Source organism: Schistocerca piceifrons, chromosome 10, assembly GCF_021461385.2.
Source record: "Schistocerca piceifrons isolate TAMUIC-IGC-003096 chromosome 10, iqSchPice1.1, whole genome shotgun sequence".
Taxonomy (NCBI): domain Eukaryota; kingdom Metazoa; phylum Arthropoda; class Insecta; order Orthoptera; family Acrididae; genus Schistocerca; species Schistocerca piceifrons.
In genome coordinates, this window is record NC_060147.1 from 41,575,495 (window position 1) to 41,597,364 (window position 21,870).

At 40.9% G+C, this 21,870-nt stretch overlaps 1 protein-coding gene across 1 annotated transcript in view; it reads left to right on the forward strand.

The window, feature by feature from the left end:
- Positions 1-11,627: 11,627 nt before the first annotated feature.
- The window catches only part of LOC124718669 (natterin-4-like), a 28,717-nt gene continuing 18,474 nt past the window's right edge, over positions 11,628-21,870 (forward strand). The window contains exons 1-2 of the mRNA XM_047244295.1: positions 11,628-11,643; positions 12,363-12,559. Coding sequence (XP_047100251.1) covers positions 11,628-11,643; positions 12,363-12,559 — 213 coding nt within the window. The remainder of the gene's footprint in view (positions 11,644-12,362; positions 12,560-21,870) is intronic.

Consider the following 21,870-nt stretch of genomic DNA (forward strand, 5'->3'; position numbering starts at 1 on the left):
AGCCATATGGCATTTCATAAGGTAGTAAAAAATCTCTCAACTATAAAGACAGTAGTCATAATCAGGTGTATAGACATAAAATATTTCTCATCATTTCATTAGGCATTTCAGTAAGTCATAAATTAAGAGCTCCACAGTGTAATCATATGTTTTCAAGTTTGAGCGTGTCGTATTTGGGATGCTTTCTACAAAGGAATGTCAATAGCGAGGTTAAGGGCCTCCTTTTTTTTCTGCCTGTGCATCTGAAAACGCACACACTAATGGCTTTTTCTCCAGGCGTCTGACGCAGCTGGGTGCCCACGACGCATTACGTGCAGGTGGTCACTTAACTTTCTTACAGAAATTTTTACGACAGCAGTTTCTGCTACAGTGACAGTCTCATATACAAAATTTCACGGGTCGAGAATTTATGTTGCAAATGTGTAGAAACAAAATCTTATGAATATAACAGTGTCCAAAAAATTTTCGCCGGCATTGTGATACATTCACGCATTTACACACATTTCATAACTCTTAAAGTACGATTCTTGGTTTCCAACATCCTTTTTCACAAGTCAGAGTCCCTAACCACTATTCAGTACTCCTTACCTTATTACACACATATATATATATTCGTCTACACGTCAATCTTGCGACGACACTTCAATATTTCATCATAATAAATGCATAGCATAATCAACTTCCTCATATAGCATCCGCTTATTGATCATAAACATACCGCAACAGCATAATACACATAGTCATCGTAATAATAACATCATAACACCTCAGTCAACTCTCAAAATCGTCGTAGCTTCCTCCAATAATTTCAAAACCTAAAAAAATTCTCTGCTCATGTCAAAAGTGTCATCTGCCTCAAATGTACTTTAAAAATCGTGATCCCATACCAAATATATCATTCAAAGCTCTCATAATTTCACAACGGGTCCAAAAAAATATGAACAGTTCACAAAGTACAGACAAAATACAATTTCGTAAGTGTGAAGTTATCCAACGGTGTAATTACGTAAACATCTGTCACTGCCGTAGTAAAAAAGTTTGTGTCTATCTCAGTTAAATGATCAGATAGCTATGTAATTTATGTGTTAGAGGAATATGGTACCGATGTGTAAAGTTGTATAAGCAAATACCATATTAGCTAGGGCTCCTTGTGCTTGCCAAACACATGATACACAAAGTAAGCCGTGTACCCCCCTGAGGATTAATGTAATTATACCCTCAGGTGTTACAGATTACAAGAATGGAATGAAATGTATTACGGAAAACCTTTGTATCATTGTACTTCAAATATCTTTAAAAACAAATGATTTAAGTACAAAATTAATCACTCAAATACGTGTCCTGAAGCGCTAAATGTGCGTCTTGCTGTAAGATAATCTCTGTGGAAGTGTCGTAGTTATTGTCCTCCAAAAGCTAAGTTCTGCAGAAGTCAATGTACTTACCTCATGATATACAAAAGTGAAATGCTTTGCGTATAGATATCTTAGTTATTACGCTTATTGTTGTGATGAAGAAAGTACTGTGCTGTAACGTATTGCTGTGCTATGGAAAAGGCTGTCTCATTGTAGCTATACCCCAAAAGTTACTACTAAAACATGTTTTACTTTCCAGAATAATACAGAAAAACTGTGCAGATATGAAACAGAAACACCGCAAAAGCAACATTGTAAATTGTCACTCATTAGTAGCGTCGTGATAAAATCGTGTAGCTGTCACATAAACTAACCACTGTGTCATCTGGTATCTCACAGAAAGTACTTTAAATCCATAATTTATTTTCAAGTAAACCAAAATGTTGCATTAAAATCTCATTAGCAGTACTGTTAAATGTTCTAAGTATGTGAGCCTTATAGTCGTTACGTAATCGTGCAACTAACAAGCAAGAATGTACACACACAATAACACTGTGTCGTCTGTTCAATATAACAATGCATTCGTAATTTCTGTTTAAATAAGTTATCTTGGTTCTTGACTGGATATTTAGCTTCAAACATTGTTGTATGGTAACAGTTTCTAAAGCATACTAGTAATGTGAAGTGAAACGTTTTATGGCAAAGACAAAGTTAAAAAGCAGATTATCTTTCAATAAACGGTTTTACATGTGAAATGTGGTGTAAACCTTTACTCTTCCTAGTACGCAGAGTTTCAACTTCAACGCAATTATCGTGTGGTATACGTCGGATTCTGTAAGGTCCATTGTAAACTAGAAAGAATTTGTGACTCAAGTGTTTCTTCTTATGTGACAATGAATGAGCTTTAATGAGAACTTTCTGACCAATATATAATTTCTTTGCATTTGCTTTACCGTGTAGTTTTCTCCTTTTGTCTGCTGCAGATTTTATATTTTTAAGAGCCAAATCAATTATGTCTTTGTGTCGAAGTTTACGTGTATACGGGAAAGGTACAAGCTCTCTGATTCTGTTCGGTGGTTCTTCATTCTTCAGTACAAGAGTAGGTGGTAAAGCAGTGGAGTCATGAGGCATTTCATTCAGCACGTTTTGAAATAAGTGTAAATATCTGTCCCAATGCTGATGCTTTCGTTGACAATAAAGTCTGCAAAGCTTATTGATTTCTTTCATAATCCGTTCGGAGGGGTTACAATGTGGTGAATACAATGAAATAAAAACAGGCTTGATTTTATGATTCCAAAGCATGCGTGACCAAACAGCAGATCTGAATTGCGGTCCGTTATCGGAAATGACTTTAGCAACGTGGCCAACTTCACGTAAGAAATTTTTAACAAAGGCGTGGGATACAGACCGACCAGTGGCTTTACGTAACGGAGTGAAAGAAACAAATTTTGAAGTAAGTTCAACAGCAACTAGAACGTACGAAAATCCATTCGATGTTCTGACAAGGCGTCCCAAGAGATCAACAGCAGCAAATTCTTTTAATTTAGAAGGAATAATAGGAAACAACGGAGCACGATGTGAGATAGTAGATGGTTTCGCCTTTTGACAAAGTTTACAAATAGACAAGACTCTTCGAATTCTCTTTTCCATATTGTTAAAATAACAAGTCGTTCGAAGAATATGATAACATTTTCGTGGGCCAAAATGTGCGTAGCTGAAATGAATGTACCAAATGAGCTTATTGACAAAATCGTCTGGAATGCAAAGTACCCATAGCTTGTCAACAACAGTGCAGCGTTTGAAGAGTATGTTGTTTCTAACCAGGTAATAATGCCGAATCTGAGTGTGTGTCTTTTCATGCCATTTACTTTTGATGTCTTTCCAAATCGGATCTTTATCTTGTTCATGAGCAATGTCCTTTAAAGGTGTGGTGATGAAGTTTTCAAAGGCGACTTTCTGAATGTAAAGAATACTGAAATTTTTCTCAATGTTGCCTTCTGTGTTACTTTTCTCAAGCCCAGCCGGTGCGCGTGACAGCGCGTCCGCAACAATGTTCTCCTTGCCGGGAATGTAGACTATTGTGAAGCGGAATTCTTGCAGAAACAATGCCCAACGTTTTAACCTGTCATGATTTAATTTTGAAGACATAAGAAATTGTAATGCACGATGATCACTGTATACTTTTACGTGCTTACCAGAAAGAAAGAAACGGAATTTGTTAAATGCCCAAACGATAGCTAAAGCTTCTAATTCAGTAACGGAATAATTTTTTTCAGATTTTGTTAGCACTCGGCTAGCAAAAGCAATGGTTTTCTGAACAGTAATGTCATTTTCTATGGCTTCTTGACATAAATGGGCACCAAGACCGACTTTAGAAGAATCCGTGCTAAGGCAGAAATCTTGTGACAGATCTGGATGAGCTAGTATTGGCGCGTGAAGTAACGCTTCTTTCAAAGAATTGAATTCCAACTGTGCTTGTTCGTCCCAGTTCCAAATAGTATTTTTTCCAGTGAGAGAACAAAGTTTTGGTGTAACAAGAATTTGCATATTCAGAAAACGACGGTAAAAATTTACGAGACCTAGAAAACTGCGGATTTGTCTTTTTGTGGATGGAACTGGAATGGCTCTGATTGCTTCAAACTTTTCAGGATCCGGCTGAATGCCTTCAGAAGAAATAATATGTCCCAAAAACTTCACCTTTGTCCTACCGAATTCAGACTTTTCCAAGTTAACTGTAGTTCCAGATTCTGCAAAAATATGTAACACGCTGTTGAGGATGCGATTGTGTTGTTCCCATGAGGCTTCTGCTATCAGAATATCGTCCACATATAAGGTGATGTGACGTTTTAAGAACTCAGGTAATATGGAATTTAGCCCGCGAATGAATGCTGCCGAAGAAATGTTCAAACCAAAAGGAAGTTTCCGAAACTGATAACAAACGCCGAAACAAAGAAAAGCTGTGTATTTTTTTACATTCTGGATGAAGTTCGATCTGATAAAAGCTGGATCTGAGATAAATGGAAGACAACACTTTTACACCATTAAAATTTTGAAGAAGTTCTTCCATCGTCTGCGGCCTGTCTGTTTCAGGAATAATGATAGTATTGATTTGTCTCGAATCTAAGACAAGCCTGATCGATCCATTTTTCTTCTCAACAACATGTAACGGATTGTTGTATGAGCTTACTGCAGGCTCAATGATGCCCTCGTCAAGCATAGATTGTATTTCTGTTCTAACACGGTCCCTATAATGTGCTGGAATTACGTATGGTCTAACACAAAATTTAGTATGCTCACGAACACGAAATTGGTATTGATATCCCTTGATTGTTCCTGTTTTGTGAGTAAAAACTGTGGAATGTGCTTGTAAAATCTCAAAAAGGTCCTGCCTATCAGTGTCATTACAATTCTCAATTGTTTGAATTTTATTCTGAATTAACTCATTAGTTTCAAATATGCCGTCGATATCATCCCTGTCAGTACTTGCAGAGTGATTGTTAGTGTCTAGTTCCGTAGAAAATTCCGAACTGTTGTCTAACAGAAGGTAAAGCCGATTAATTTCCTCGTCATGGTTTGAGAGCCAGTCTTCAAATTTCAAAGCTATTGACTTACCTTCTTTCTCTAAACTTATTTCAGCATCGTGAAAGCTTAAGATTGCTTTGTAATCATTCAAAAAGTCTACTCCCAGTATAATTTCCGTCGACAATAATGGAACAATAAGAAAGTTCATAGAGAAGCTGTGGCTTTGACAAAAGAATTCTAAGTTGGTTTGTTGGCGCACATCTACACTTTTTCCAAAGATTGCACCTTGTAATTTAATCTTACGTAACGGAAGTGTGGGGCAATCGTTCGATTTGTTGCACTTGCTAAAAGCTGTTTCACTAATTACTGAAATGGGACTGCCAGAGTCAAGTACTGCCGTAAATTTTACGTCATTTACAGTAATGTGAATAACAGGATATGCAATGTTGTTAAGTTTTACGTCGTGTTCCTGGAGTAAGATGTCCCTAATGTCTTCCATTTTTACGTAATTACTAGCTACGGCAGCTGCGTCGTCAGTTTCATAAGTACGTTTTGTAGCTGCCAGCGGTGTGAGTCATTGCCTATTGTCTCTTTGTTGGCGCGCATCGTTATTGGGATTTGGAGACCTAACTTCTACAAATTCACCGTGACGAGAGGGCTCTGCCCTGTTTAAATCCCGCCAGTTCTGATGCAGTTCAGGTCTGTCGTTACGATCATATCGTCTGTCGTCATGTCGGTAGATTCCATAGTTTCTTTCTTGTCGGTCATGTGGTGGAGAATTTCTCCCTGAGTCGTAACTGCGCGCTGGACCGTTGCGTCTAAAGTTATTCTGTCTGCCTTGATAATAATTATTTTGGTTCCCATATTATCTGTTTCTCTGATTGTCTCTGTGATAATCATTACCGCGGAGAGGTGATCTTTCCCTGTAATTATTACTACTCTGCCAACGGTTGTCATATGGGTGGTGTCTGTTTTGGTCACGATTTACGTTGTAAGAATAGCCTTGTCGTGTCCATTTATTATTTCTGTCATCGCTGAATTGTGACAGATGTGACCTGTAATTGTTGTACTCCTGTTTTCGCGTTCCGCGATTGTCAGTGTCAATTTCCAGTTCTTGTAACAGTCCCTGAAAAGCTTCAATGTCGTCTTTGCAACGTCCTGCTAAAATAATATGTCGTAAATGTTCAGGCAGTTTGATTAAGCAAATGCGGATGAGTTCTGAGGGGCTGTATGGGTTTGAAAGATACTGATTCTTATGCAACATGTCTTCAAAATATTTCATAAGACTGGAAAATTCAGATTGTTCGAAACGTTTCATCATTATGATGCTATGTTTTACTCGGTCTTCTGTAGCTTGAGACCAATACGCTGAGAGGAAGGCATGATAAAATTCTCCTTCACTGTGACAATCGTGAATGACCGATCGCGTTCTTACAGCTGGATCATTCTCCAAGTAGCCACACATAAATTCTAACCTGTGCTCCAATGACCAGTTGGGAGGAAAACAATGAGAAAATTGATGAAGCCATGTTTGTGAATGAATGTCGTTGTCAGAATTCTTAAATGTTTTAAATTTACGTGTAGTAATGAACAGCTTATAGTCGAAATCATCGTGTCGGCGAGTCGCACATCGCTCATTGTTACTTCGTTTCGGCGGTTCCATTTCAAAATCCAATGCGCCTTGCCAATTTCTTTCATAATTTCCGAAGTGTTCTGTGTTATTATTTTGTGGTTGTTCCGTATTTCTACGTCCCTCTTCCCGTACTGGAGCGCGAGTGTTGCCTGAAATATGTAATTCTTGTATTACCTGCGTCAACTGATCTTGTACTTCCCGGATTTCTCTTTTGTACTGTGTATTGATTTGATTTTGATTTTGTTTGAATTTTCTAATTTGTTCATACTCTTCTGTGTCAGTGAAGGCTACGGGTCTTGTGTCATTCAGATCATCATCTACCTTTGTAGATAAGTTAGTGACCTGATCCGAAAGTTCGGCTACTTTCTCCGATAGTGAACACATGTCCTCAGTGTGTTTTTCTGAACCTAGTTTCAGAGTGTCCATTTCTGTTGAAATCGAATCTACTGTGTCCTTTAAGTTTTCCTGAGTTTTTGCAAGTTGCGTAACCGAATCGGTAGATGCAACTGAGTCAATTTTAGCCCACAAGGTCTCATGATTTTCATGAACAACGGTTTGCAGTTCTTTTATGGCTGCTTCGTGATTCTGTAATGCATTTTCATGCCGCGAAAAAATAGGTTGAAAATGCTCACAAATTTGTGTTTTTACGTCATTACAGACTTTTTGACATTTCGATTCAATGTTATGTAACTCAGTAGTTAAATCTTCACGTGTTTGTTCAAGTGTGGTGTCTGACTTCCGAAGATTTTGTTCCATTGTGTCTAACTGTTGGTGTGTTTGTCTCTGGTGTTGTTCCATTGTGTCTAACTTTTGAAGCCTTTGTCCCATTTGTCTCTGATTTTGTTCCATTTGTTGCGTTAATTGCAATAATAATGTATTAGTGTCTGGAATCTATTTCTCTATGCTTTTTGGCAGTGCATTTTCACCGGCAACATTCACATTTTGACAAACAGAATATGTGTCTTGACTCATTTGAGAAAATGGTGAGGACCCAAAACCTAAGTCTGCAGTATTTGCAATATTGTGTTCTGTCATTTCGGATTCCTGAGGCGAGCTGTTGCCTACCGATCGATCGATAATGCTTCCTTGTTCACTACCTGTTTCACTGTCTACACCATTATTTGCAGCCCGCTCCATTTCCCTATGCACAATTACCAAATTACTACTTCGAATGTCTGTTAATTCACTACACAGTGGTGCTGATAAGCTACGCTCGTTGTCACTATTACTTCTCAGTTTACTTTGAAGCCTAGTGTTACGTTTTTCACACGCCATTATTGTCACAATATTTCACACGATAACACAGAAAAGCACAATTTGAAGAGCAAAAATAAGAGAACACATTAACATAGCACTGAAAATAATATGTAGTTAATTGCAAGTGCAGCTGCGAAATACTTGGTGCAAATCTACATGCATGCCACAACTGTTGTACTGTACAACAATGAAAGACTGCAACTACAAAGGAGATTCTCTCTACAATTACACACTAGCAATAAACAATAGCTACACTAATTACACAAACTACAAGAAATATCAGAAGATTCCAGGTTCGAATCCTGGCAGGGTCGCCATATGAAACGTCCCCTTTCAACAATTATACATGACTGTGCTTAAACTTACTCACAATATTTTTTAGCGCAACGCAATCTGACTTTCAGAAATCCCTACAAAGGAATGGCCCTGACTAACATTAACCTGTACCTTTCACAAATCAATTACCTCACAAAAATCTTCGTTACTCAAGCTACTGCAATACAGCGAGTGCCACTACTGCCAGCTAAATAAAAGATTCAAACTACAGAAGGCACTAACTACTGATAGGCATAGTTATCAATTGAAAGATGTTAATAGAGAATGTATTTGCCTTAACAGTCATAATATATATAGTAGTTCATGACATCCAGTCTTACAAATTTCAAAACTCCGCCATCTCTCTCCCCACATCCACCACTGCTGGCAGCTCACCTCCAACTGCGCAATGCTACGCGCTGTTAACATCCAGCTTCCCAACACTACAATGGCAGACAAAAATGCTAACTAGCCACAGACTGCACACAGCACAGCCAGTGATTTTCATACAGAGAGCGCTACATGGCGGCGGCGTTACCGGTATAAGAACCTAAACAGCCTACTTACAGTATGACTGCAGATTACTGTGCTGCGGATGCTCACAAATGGACGAATATACATCTGTACGTCTACATCTACATCTGTAAATATACCCTCCATGAACCATGGACCTTGCTGTTGGTGGGGAGGTTTGCGTGCCGCAGCGATACAGATAGCCGTACCGTAGGTGCAACCACAACGGAGGGGTATCTGTTGAGAGGCCAGACAAACGTGTGGTTCCCGAAGAGGGGCAGCACCCTTTCAGTAGTTTCAGGGGCTACAGTCTGGATGACTGACTGATCTGGCCTTGCAACACTAACCAAAACGGCCTCTCTGTGCTGGTACTGTAAATGGCTGAAAGCAAGGGGAAACTAAAGCCGTAATTTTTACCCAGGGCATGCAGCTTTACTGTATGGTTAAATGATGATGGCGTCCTCTTGGGTAAAATATTCCGGAGGTAAAATAGTCCCCCATTCGGATCTCCGGGCGGGGACTACTCAGGAGGACATTGTTTTCTGTATTAAATGCTTCAAACCAGTCTCTGGACTGAAGACCACAACAACAACAACAACAACTCTGGAAGGCAGAGGATAAGTCCCACTATACCAGTTATTATGGTTTCTTCCTATTCCATTCACATATGGCGTGTGCGGTGAATGGTTGTCGTAATTATTCTAATCTTTTCCGCGCAATCTCTGTGTGAGCGATACATAAGGGATATCCCAGAGTGGCTGTGCAGTTCTAGGCGCTGCAGTCTGGAGCCGAGCGACCGCTACGGTCGCAGGTTCGAATCCTGCCTCGGGCATGGATGTGTGTGATGTCTTTAGGTTAGTTAAGTTTAAGTAGCTCTAAGTTCTAGGCGACTGATGATCTCAGAAGTTAAGCCGCATAGTGCTCAGAGATATTTGAACCATTTGTAGTATATCCCAGAGTAATCATTTATGTCCGGTTCTTGAAACTTTGCTAGTAGACTTTTTCGGGATAGTTTACGTCTCTCTTCACGAATCTACCAGTTCAGTTTCTTCAGTATCTCTATGACCCTATCCCATGGATTAAACAAACCTGTGATCATTCGGGCTGCCCTTCTCTGTATACGTTCCATGTCCACCATTAGTCGTATCTCACACACTTGAGTAATATTCTAGGGTAGGTCTAACGAATAATTCGTAATCAATCCCTCTTGTACACTGATTGTGCTTCCCCACTAGTGTAACAATAAACCACCTGGTCTGTCCACGAGTTAGCTTATGTGATTATCCCATTTCATATCCCTATAGAGTGTTACACCCAGGTATTTGTATGAGTTGGGCGATTCTACCATCGACTCGTTGATACGATAGACTTAGGACACCAGGTTTTTTTTCTTTTTGTGAAGTGCACAATTTTACATTTCTGAACATTTAGAGGAAGATGCCAATCTCTGCACCAATCTCATCAAGATCTAATTGAATTTTTATTCAGCTTCTCTCATTATTCAGCTTCTCTCATTATAGACAACTGCATCATTTGCAAAAAGCCTGATTTTACTATTAATATTGTCTGCAATGTCATTAATATATAATATGGACAGCAAGGGTGCAAACACACTTCTCTGGGACCGACTCGAAGCTGCTTCTACATCTCACCATGACTGTGCTTCCAAAATAACATACTCTGTCCTCCCTACCAAAAAGACCTCAATCCAGTCACGAATTTCAATTTATATCCGATATGATGGTACTTTTGACAATAAGCATAGGTGCTGTATAGAGGCAAATGCTTTTAGGAAATCAGGAAACAGTGTTTCTACGCGATTGCCTTGATTCAAGGCTTTCAGTACGTCATATGGGGAAAAGTGCAAGTTGGATTTTCACATGATCGACGTTTTTGAAAACCATGCAGGTTGGCAGTAAGGAACTCATTCTGTTCAAGATACCTCATTATGTTTGAGCTCAGACTGTGTCGTAAGATTAAAAAAAAATCAATGTCAAAGATGTTGGATGGTAGTTTTGTGGATCACTTCTAGTACCTTTGCTGTAGACGGGAGTGATTTGCGACTTTTTCCAAGAACTGGGCACAGTTTTTTGTTCGAGGGATCTACGATAAATTATAGTGAGAAGTGGGGCTAAATCAGTCGCAAATTCGGCATAGAATCTGACAGGGATCCTACCAGGCACTGGAGCTTTGTTCAGTTTTAACAATTTTAGCTGTTTCTAAACACCACTGACACCAATACTTATTTCAATCACATTATCAGTGGCACGAGGATTTAATTGGAGCAGTTCTGGGTTTTCCTTTGTAAAGGAACGTTTGAAAACCCTATTAAGCATTTCAGCATTAGCTTTGCTACGCTCAGTTACAGTTTCTCATTCGCTGCTGGGAGGTGTGGCCGAGCGGTTCTAGGCGCTTCTGTCTGGAACCGCGCGACCGCTACGGTCGCAGGATCGAATCCAGCCTCGGGCATGGATGTGTGTGATGTCCGTAGGTTAGTTAGATTTAAGTAGTTCTGGCCTCAGATGTTAAGTCCCATAGTGCTCAGAGCCATTTGAACCATTTTGATCTCAGTCGCTAGGGACTAGGCACTCTTTGGTCCATAATTTCTTTGGGTTCTGTGAAAGATCACCTGATATATTCTGCTACGGTAGTCATTGCTGGAATCACGCATTGCTTTCTTGACAGTTAAAAGTATTTCATTCACCATCTCTCTATCTATAGATTTGCGTGTTGTTTTACATCTATCTTGCAGTAATCTCTGTTTCTGTAGAAGTTTCTTTACAGTGACTATATACCATGGAGATTCACTTCCATTGTAAACTGTACTACTCTGTATATGTCTATTCAGTGAGCGGTCAAGTATACTTTTAAATTGGCGCCAAAGTTCTTCCACATGCTCCTGACCTGCGCTGAAAGTTTCAAGTTCCTCATTGAGAAGTGACATAACCGACTGTTTTATCTAATTTATTTGTCCTTTGACCTTTAGTAATCATTGCTGTCACGACCGCATCACTGTCATTGATACTTGTTTCGATATGGACAATCTCAATGGTGAGATGTATCCAGAATGAAACTGTCACTCTTCAGCGGAGTGTACGTGGATAAGAAACTTCCTGGCTGATTAAAATTGTGTGCCGTACCGAGAATCGAAATCTGGACCTTTGCCTTTTTCCAACAAGGGCTCTACCAACTGAACTACCAAAGCACGACTCACGCCCCCTCCTCACAGCTTTACTTCTGCCAGTATCTCGTCTCCTACCTTCCAAACTTTACAGAAGCTCTCCTGCGAACCTTGCAATACTAGCAGTCCTGGAAGAAAGGATATTTCGGAGCCATGGATTAGTCACCGCCTGGGGGATGTTTCCAGATTGAGATTTTCACTCTGCAGTGGGAAGTGCGCTGATAAGAAACTTCCTGGCAGATTGCAATTGTGTCCCAGACCAAGAGTCGAGGTGGGGACCTTGGCCTTTCGAGGGCAAGTGCTTTACCAACTGAGCTACCCAAGCACGACTCATGACCCGTCCTCACAGCTTTAATTCCACCACTGTCTCGTCTCCTACCTTCCAAACTTCATAGGGGCTCTCTTGCAAACCCTGGAGAAGTAGCATTCCTGCAGGGCAGGATATTGCGGAGACGTGGCTTAGCCACAGCCTGGGGGATATTTCCAGAATGAGATTTTCATTCTGCGGGGGAGTGTGCGGTGATACGGTCTGCCAGGAAGTTTGAGGCAGAAGGATCCAACGTAACGTCGTGTTGTCTTTGTCCCGCAGCTTACTACTGGCAGGTGTGCAGGGGCGGACACGTCCCCCACGGTGCGGTGATGGCGGGGCCCGACAAGGACGGCGCTCCCGTGTACGTTGGAAGGGCTCACCACGCAGGTGACCTCGTGCCGGCCAAGGTGGTTCCAAAGAAGGGCGGCGCCTACGTGCCCCACAACGGCCAGGAACACTTTAAGACCGCCTTTGAGGTGAGCCCACTTCCCACACAGGCCAGAAATCTGATTACAGACTCAGCCAGCTTTTCAATATCCGTTTTCAGAGGAGAGAAATACCACACATATATTGCCTAAATGACAAACCTTCCGCCGTTTTATTGTTGTTCGTGGTATTCTGAGAGGATCGTTGAATTGGTAACGCCCCATATTATTTTAAAAAATTCAAAAAAATGTTCATATGTGTGTGAAATCTTATGGGAATTAAGTGCTAAGGTCATCAGTCTCTAGGCTTACACACTACTTAACCTAAATTATCCTATGGACAAACACACACACACACACACACACACACACACACACACACACACACACACACGCCCGAGGGAGGACTCAAACCTCCACCGGGCTCACCCGAACAGTCCTTGACTGCAGCGCCTCAGACCGCTCGGCTAATCCCGCGCGGCCACTTTATTTAAAAAGTCATTAATATACAAGGGTCACTCCAAAACAAATTTTTGTATAAATACAGTTTTTATTCTGCCTCTGTGAAAGTTTTACAGTGCGTAGATACATTCTTCCCGCTTGTTTTCAAATTTAGTTCAACCTGTTCCCGTGAGTGGCGCCGTCACAGAATGTCCTCAAGATGGCTGCTACAATCGACGTTCGTCAGAAGATTAGATTATATTAGTACTTGTTGAGGTGAGCCCACTTCCCACACATGCCAGATATCTGATTTCAGACTCAGCCAGCTTTTCAATATCTGTTTTCACAGGAGAGAAATACCATGCACACTGCCTAAATGACAAATTTTCCGCCGTTTTGTTGGTGTTCGCGATATTCTAAGAGGACCGTTCAATAAGTAATGCCCCACATAATTTTAAAAAGCCATTTGTATACAAGGGTCTCCCCAAGGGAAATGCACACTACTTTTGTAAAAATACAGTTTTCATTCTACTTGTGTGAAAGTTTTACAGTGTGTAGATACATCCTTCCCGCTTGTTTTCAAACTTAGTTCAACCTGTTCCCGTGAGTGGCGCCGTCACAGCATGTCTTCAAGATGGCTCCTACACTTGACGTTCGTCAGAAGATTAGATTAGATTAGATTAGTACTTATTCAATAGATCATGAATACGACACTTCGTAATCATTTGGAACGTGTCAGGTTGATAAAAGGTGTCTATACAAGTTATTACATTACACAAAATATTGCATGGCACTCAATATTTTTAATTTTTTTTGTGGGTGTTGGGGAAATTACCCACTTACTATATCCAAAAATTCATTTAATGAGTAGAAGGATTTGCCATTAAGAAATTCTTTCAGTTTCCTTTTAAATGATATATGGCTATCTGTCAGACTTTTGATGCTATTAGGTAAGTGACCAAAGACTTTTGTGGAAGCATAACTTACCCCCTGCCGGCCGGGGTGGCCGTGCGTTTCTAGGTGCTACAGTCTGGAACCGCGCGACCGCTACGGTCGCAGGTTCGAGTACTGCCTCGGGCATGGATGTGTGTAATGTCCTTAGGTTAGTTAGGTTTAAGTAGTTCTAAGTTCTAGGGGACTGATGACCACTGCAGTTGAGTCCCATAGTGCTCAGAGCCAGACAATTTACCCGCTTCTGAGCCAAAGTTAGATTTAACCTTGAGTGGTGAAGATCGTCCTTACTCCTAGTGTTGCAGCCATGTACACTGCTATTAGTTTTGAATTCGTTCGGATTGTTAATAACAAATTTCATATGTGAATATATATATATTGTGAGGCTACAGTGAAGATCTCTAGCTCTTTAAACAAGTTTCTGCAGGATCTTGGATGAGCTCCAGCAATTATTCTGATTACACGCTTTTGTGCAATGAACACTCTTTTACTCAATGATGAGTTACCCCAGAATATGATGCCATACGAAAGCAGAGAATGAAAATAGGCGTGGAAAGCTAATTTACTGAGATGTATATCGCCAAAATTTGCATTGACCCTAAATAGCATAAGTAGCTGAACTCAAACGTTTCAGTAGAACTTCCATGTGTTTTTTCCAGTTCAACCCCTCATCAATGCATGCACCTAGAAGTTTTGAATATTCTACCGTAGCTACCGATTTCTGATCGAAGTCTATATTTATTAATGGCGTCATTCCATTTACTGTGTGGAACTGTATATACTGTGTTTTGTCAAAGTTTAGGGAGAACCCATTTACAGAGAACCACTTAATGATTATCTGAAAACATCGTTTACAATTTCAACGTGCTGTCATAGAATTCTTGTGCTGTGAAAACGAGACTGTGGGAAACATCCAGAAGAGGTTGAAAAAGGTGTATGGAGATGCTGCTGTCGATCGCAGTACAGTTAGCCGGTGGGCGAGCAGGTTACGTGATGAAAGCTGGCACGGCAATATTGAGGACTGTCCTCGCAGCGGCAGGCCTCGTACTGCACACACTCCAGACTATGTGCAGAGAGTTAACGAATTGTTGACTGCTGACAGACGCATCACAGTGAACGAATTGTCACGCTACGTTGGGATAGGGGAAGGAGGTGTTTGCAGAATACTGAAAGTGTTGGCGTTAAAAAAGGTTTGTGCCAGGATGTTGACAGTGGCTCACAAATAAACAAGAAAAACTGTATGCAGCGAACTTTTGGAACAGTACGAGAATGGTGGAGATGAATATTTTGGAAGAATTGTGACAGGTGATGAAACATGGCTCCATCATTTTTCACCAAAGACGAAGAGGCAATCAATGGAGTGGCATCATGCAAATTCACACAAGAAACAAAATTTAAAACCACACCTTCTGCTGGAAAAGTTATGGCTACGGTGTTTTCCGAACCCGAAGGACTCTTGGTTGCGGACATCATGCCAAGTGGAACCACCGTACATTCTGATGCATATGTGACGACACTGAAGAAACTTCAAGCTCGACTGAGTCGTGTTCGACCACATCGGCAAAAGCAGGATGTTTTGTTGTTGCACGACAATGCACGGCCACATGCCAGTCGAGAAACCGTGGAAGCGATCACAAAACTCGCATGGACACCCGCCTTACAGTCCTGACCTGGCTCCAAGTGGCTATCATCTCTTTGAGAAACTGAAAGACTCTCTTCGTGGAACAAGGTTTGAAGATGATGTCTCCCATGTGCAAGCTGCCAAACAGTGACTCGAACAGTTTGGTCCACAATTTTACCGTACGGGTATACAGGCGCTGGTTCCAAGATGGCGTAAGGCAGATGAGTGGTTCAAATAGCTCTGAGCAGTATGGGACTTAACATCTGAGGTCATCAGTCCCCTAGAACTTAGAATTACTTAAGCCTAAGTAACCTAAGGACATCACACACATCCATGCCCGAGGCAGGATCCGAACCTGCGACCGTAGGGGTCGCGCGGTTCCAGACTGAAGCGCCTAGAACCGATCGGCCACTGAGGCCGGCGCAGATGAGAGGGATGGAAATTATGTGGAAAAATGAAAATATTTTTCCTAAAGCATGTATCTACACAATGTAAAACTTTCAAACATGTAAAATAAAAGATGGATTTAAGAAATATAGTGCGGATTTCTTTTGAAGTGTTCCTCGTACATAGACAAACGTCATTGGTTGGTTGGTTGGGGTGGGGAAGGAGACCAGACATCGTGGTCATCGGTCTCATCGGATTACGGAAGGAAGTCGGCCGTGCCCTTTCAGAGGAACCATCCCGGCATTTGCCTGGAGTGATTTAGGGAAATCACGGAAAACGTAAATCAGGATGGCCGGACGTGGGATTGAACCGTCGTCCTCCCGAATGCGAGCCCAGTGTCTAACCACTGCGCCACCCCGCTCGGTGACAAACGTCATTGTTGGTGCTTCAGATTTGATGTTCGCTATGTGCGCCGGTGAAGCTTCGAACTGTGCTTCCAAATGGCAGAGCCGTAGTACAGCTTCAAAATGGCGTCCACGTATGGCTGACATTACAGGCAGTGTGCTGTTATTGAATGCTGGTGTTCAGAAGTAGAAACCTTGTTGAACATCCATAAACGTTTATGTGCAGCGTATGACGATGTTGCAGTTGACAGAAGTATAGTTGGGCAATGGGTAAAGAGAGTTAGCCATGCAGGAAACGCAGAAACAGAGCTCGATGGTCAGCCACGCTCTAGGACGTCCTGTCACAGCCACTGCTCCAAACGTGCTGAGTCGTGCGGATGCCATTATTCGTGCCGATCGGCGCATCACAACTCGACATTTGGCTCTACAGTTGTCGGTCTGACATGATAGAGACTCTTGGATAATCAAAGAGGTGCTCACCGTGGGTTGCACAAATGCTCACAGCGGACCACAAGATTCAAAGAAAGGCCATTTCATCTGAATTGTTAGAGCGTTTTGAGACCGACGGAGAGGCCTTTCTGTCACGGATCGTTACGGGGTACGAAAGCTGGGTGCACCACTTTGCGCCGGAAACAAAAAGGCAGTCCGTGGAGAGGCATCATTCTCATTCAAGAAAAAATTCAAGACAACTCGCTCTGCCGGAAAAGTCAAGGTGAGATTCTTCTGGGATTGTGATGGCGTCATTCTCGTGGATGCGATGCTAAGAGGGTCAACCATCAATGCAATGGCATACGTGAAGACTCTGAATAAACTTAATATCCGTTCCCGACGTGTTCGATCGGACAAGAATCCAGCTGAAATCTTGCTTCAACAGGGTAATGCACGCCCACGAACAAGTCTGAGAACCCGAGATGACATCGCGAAATTGTGTTATACACAACTGCCTCATCCACCCTACATTCCAGACGTGGCACCCTCGGATTTGCATCTCCTTGGGCCGCTTAGAGAATCTACGGAGAACACACTTTGAAGATGACGAGAGAGTCAGTCGTGCAGTGAAAACATGGCTACGCCTACAGGGCAAGAGCTTTTGCCGGCAATGAATACATGCTCTTCCACAACGTGGGCGTATGGCCATAGAATGTGATGGAGAGTATGTAGAAAAATAGGACATGGACAAGACAGGTAGATCTACATTGTCATCAAATTCTGAGTCTTAAGAATAAAGGGATGGCTAGAGGACAAATGTTAGGATGTAGAGCCTTATCTCACTAGGGGTAAGATAGATATTGCCTACAGGAAAATTAAAGAGACCTTTGGAGAAAAGAGAACCACTTCTATGAATATCAAGAGCTCAGATGGCAACCCAGTTCTAAGAAAAGAAGGGAAAGCAGAAAGGTGGAAGGAGTATATAGAGGCTCTCTACAAGGGCGATGTACTTGAGGACAATATTATGGAAGTGGAGAAGGATGTAGATGAAGATGAAATGGGAGATACGATACTGCGTGAAGAGTTTGACAGAGCACTGAAAGACCTGAGTCGAAACAAGGCCCCGAGAGTAGACAACATTCCATTAGAACTACTGATGGCCTTGGGAGAGCCTGTCCTGACAAAACTCTACCATCTGGTGAGCAAGATGTATGAAACAGGCGAAATACCCTCAGACTTCAAGAAGAATATAATAATTCCAATCCCAAAGAAAGCAGGTGTTGACAGATGTGAAAATTACCGAACTATAAGTTTAATAAGTCACAGATGCAAAATACTAACGCGAATTCTTTACAGACTAATAGAAAAACTGGTGGAAGCCGACCTCGGGGAAGATCAGTTTGAATTCCGTAGAAATGTTGGAACACGTGGGGCAATACTGACCTTACGACTTACCTTAGAAGAAAGATTAAGGAAAGGCAAACCTACGTTTCTAGCATTTGTAGACTTAGACAAAGCTTTTGACAATGCTGACTGGAATACTCTCTTTCAAATTCTAAAGGTGGCAAAGGCTATTTACAATTCGTACAGAAACCAAATGGCAGTTGTAAGAATCGAGGGGCATGAAAGGGAGGCAGTGGTTGAGAAGGGAGTGAGACAGGATTGTAGCCTCTCCCCGATGTTATTCAATCTGTATACTGAGCAAGCAGTAAAGGAAACAAAAGAAAAATTCGGAGTAAGTATTAAAATCCATGGAGAAGAAATAAAAACTTTGAGGTTCGCCGATGACATTGTGATTCTATCAGAGACAGCAAAGGACGTGGAAGAACAGTTGAACGAAATGGACAGTGTCTTGAAACGAGGATATAAGATGAACATCAACAAAAGCAAAACAAGGATGATGGAATGTGGTCGAATTAAGTCGGGTGATGCTGAGGGAATTAGATTAGGAAATGAGACAAAGTAGTAAAGGAGTTTTGCTATTTGGGGAGCAAAATAACTGATGGTGGTCGAAGTAGAGAAGATATATAATGTAGACTGGCAATGGCAAGGAAAGCGTTTCTGAAGAAGAGAAATTTGTTTACATCGGGTATAGATGTAAGTGTCAGGAAGTCGTTTCTGAAAGTATTTGTATGGGGTGTAGCCATGTATGGAAGTGAAACATGGACGATAAATAGTTTGGACAAGGAGAGAATAGAAGCTTTCGAAATGTGGTGCTACAGAAGAATGCTGAAGATTTGATGGGTAGATCACATAACTGATGATGAAGTATTGAATAGAATTGGGGAGAAGAGGAGTATGTGGCACAACTTGACAAAAAGAAGGGACCGGTTAGTAGGACATGTTCTGAGGCATCAAGGGATCACAAATTTAGCATTGGAGGGCAGCGTGGAGGGTAAAAATCGTAGAGGGAGTCCAAGAGATGAATACGCTAAGCAGATTCAGAAGGATGTGGGTTGCAGTAATTACTGGGAGATGAAGAAGCTTGCACAGAATAGGGTAGCAGGGAGAGCTGCATCAAACCAGTCTCAGGACTGAAGACCACAACAACAACGACAACAACAACAACAAGAATAAATATGTTCTGAGAAAGAAATGTAGAGTACTACTTGTTGAACTACCGTCGTAGAATCACTATCGTAGTTTCGGCTTTGTAGCCGTTGTTAACTGATTAACTTTCGTCATGAGATACCTCGTAATACGGTCTCACAGCTCCTTTTTGCTGACTTAGTGCGATAAAATTAAAGAGACCATTAGAGAAAATAGAACCAACAGTATGAATATCAAGAGGTCAGATGGAAAACCAGTCCTAAGGCAATATTATGGAAACGGAGGAGTACGTAAACTATTTAGGTTGGGATCAAACTTAATAAGCAGAAGATAGACTTTATATGTTGTGCAAATGACAATACTGTGGCCACGAAATCGGAAGAAGTGTTCAACACAATCTAAAGGATGTTCTGTAATCAGGATAAACAAGCAGGACCGAAGACCAGTATGAACCTTTAAGAATAAGAACTGAAAACTGGAGCAAGAAGTGATAGAGGAATTTATTATTATTATTATTTGAATCAGGATCATGAGAGATGGCAGAAACCTGAAAGAAATTGTGATCAGAACGCGGCAGGCTAAAATTGCATTTAATCTGAGGAAGAGTCTGGAAATGCGGAAACGGATCATGAAAGCATTTGTTTAGAGTGTGGCCCCACACAGGTGTGAAACTGGGACGTAGCAAGAGAGCAGATGACTAGAAGCGTTGGGATTTGTAGCTACAAAGAGAGAAGATGACTAGAAGCCTTGGGATTTGTAGCTACAAAGGGAAAATCAGCAAGAGAGATTCAGTTACTCAATGTAGAGGTGCTGAGAGCAGTACAGGAAACCAGGTCTCTGTGGGGGCAATCTCATAAGACACATATTACGATACAACAACATAGCTGAAACAAGGAGCTATTGAGGAAAACAGTTGCAGGGGACATCGAAAGATATTGCACATGCATCAGATAATCTATGACCAGTTTACTGCCCTCCGCTTCCCTCACATAGACAGTGTGGACAGCACAGACTTTTGTTTTTTTTTGTTTTTCTTTAACAGAATTTTTATGTTGTCACCTTCAAACTTTTCACGCCGATTAAGGCCATAGAAGCATAGTCTTATCCGAATGTACATCTGACCAAGGAGCAATTCTGGTACCTGGAGCCCATGGTTTTTGTTAATCATGCCTTTTGTGTTCTTGTTGTGATGTTTCCACAGGAACTTACATCTCCTTCATATCTAACTGAAAAGTGAAACTTTTCGTAAGTTTAGAATTAAAAATTCTTTACTATAACGGAGTATTAAGTTTAAAATGTTCGTCCCCTATTTCACCCCCTTAGGGGTTGTATTTCCAAACATAATGAAACACAAGTTCTTTTTAGTTCTATCAGAAAAATCAAACACAAATTTTAGCAGATTTCGCTTTTAAAATCCTTTCATAATGAAATAATTTCACTTTTCATTGACTATTTCACTCCCTTAGGGTGCTGAATTTACGGGAACACTGAAACAGGTGCTTTCCTTTCTAACCGAGAAGTCATATGCCGATTTCCGTAGGAGTAGCTTTAAAAATGCTTTACTTTCAAAAAACCTTTCTCATTTACCCCCCTTGTGGCTGAATGTCCAAAAATGCTGAAATACTTTTGTTCATCTGTCTGATAAACCAAAGGCAAATTTTAATAGTTCCAGATTGCCTTAGTAGCAACATACTTTTAAAAAGCATTTAACCCCTTATTTCAACCCCTAGCAGTGGAATCTCGAACAGTCCCTTCTTAAACGATCCACGGTATCTCCCAACTTCAAGATTCTACTCTTAGCGTTTTAGGGCGGGCGACGGTGAGTCACTGGATGAGTCTGGCCCTATTTCATCCCCTTCTAGGTTGAATTTCCAGAAACAGTGAAACACCTTTTTTTTCATTTCTAACTGAGAAACCAAATACAAATTTTCAAGGATTTATATTAAAAACGCTTTCATAATGAAATAATTATATACAATTTTTCATCTAATGTTTCACTCCCATAGGGGTTGAATTTCTAAAAACAATGAAACGCTTATTTTTTTAATTGTACCCAAGAGTCAAATACTAGTTTTCATGCATGTAGCTGTAAAATAATTTAGTAATTCTTTCATAATGGTTTATATTTATAAAATGTCTGTCACCCAATACTTCATTTGCACAGGGATTAAATTTCCAAAAAATGCTGAAACACATATTTATTTATTTCAGACCAAGAAACCAAATGACAGTTTTCGTAGGTCTTACTCCAAAATTGCGTGATGGAAATACTTGAATAACCTTTCGTCTCCTATTTCACCTAGTTAGAGATGCAATTCCTAAAAATTTCTTTTTATGTGACACTTAGAGCATAAGATCAACACTGTCTCCAAATTCCAAGTTTCTATCCTTAGCGGTGTGAGCTGAACGATGATGAATCTGTGAGTCAGGATGATTCACGAAGATATGCAAATATTTTAATTTGTTATTCTACAAGTAAAACTAAAGAAAAAAGTTCATATAAATATAGGTCCGCAAATGTTTGGTTAGGGAGTTACCACTAATAAAAGATTTTGCCTGCAATTTAGCAACTTCGCTAG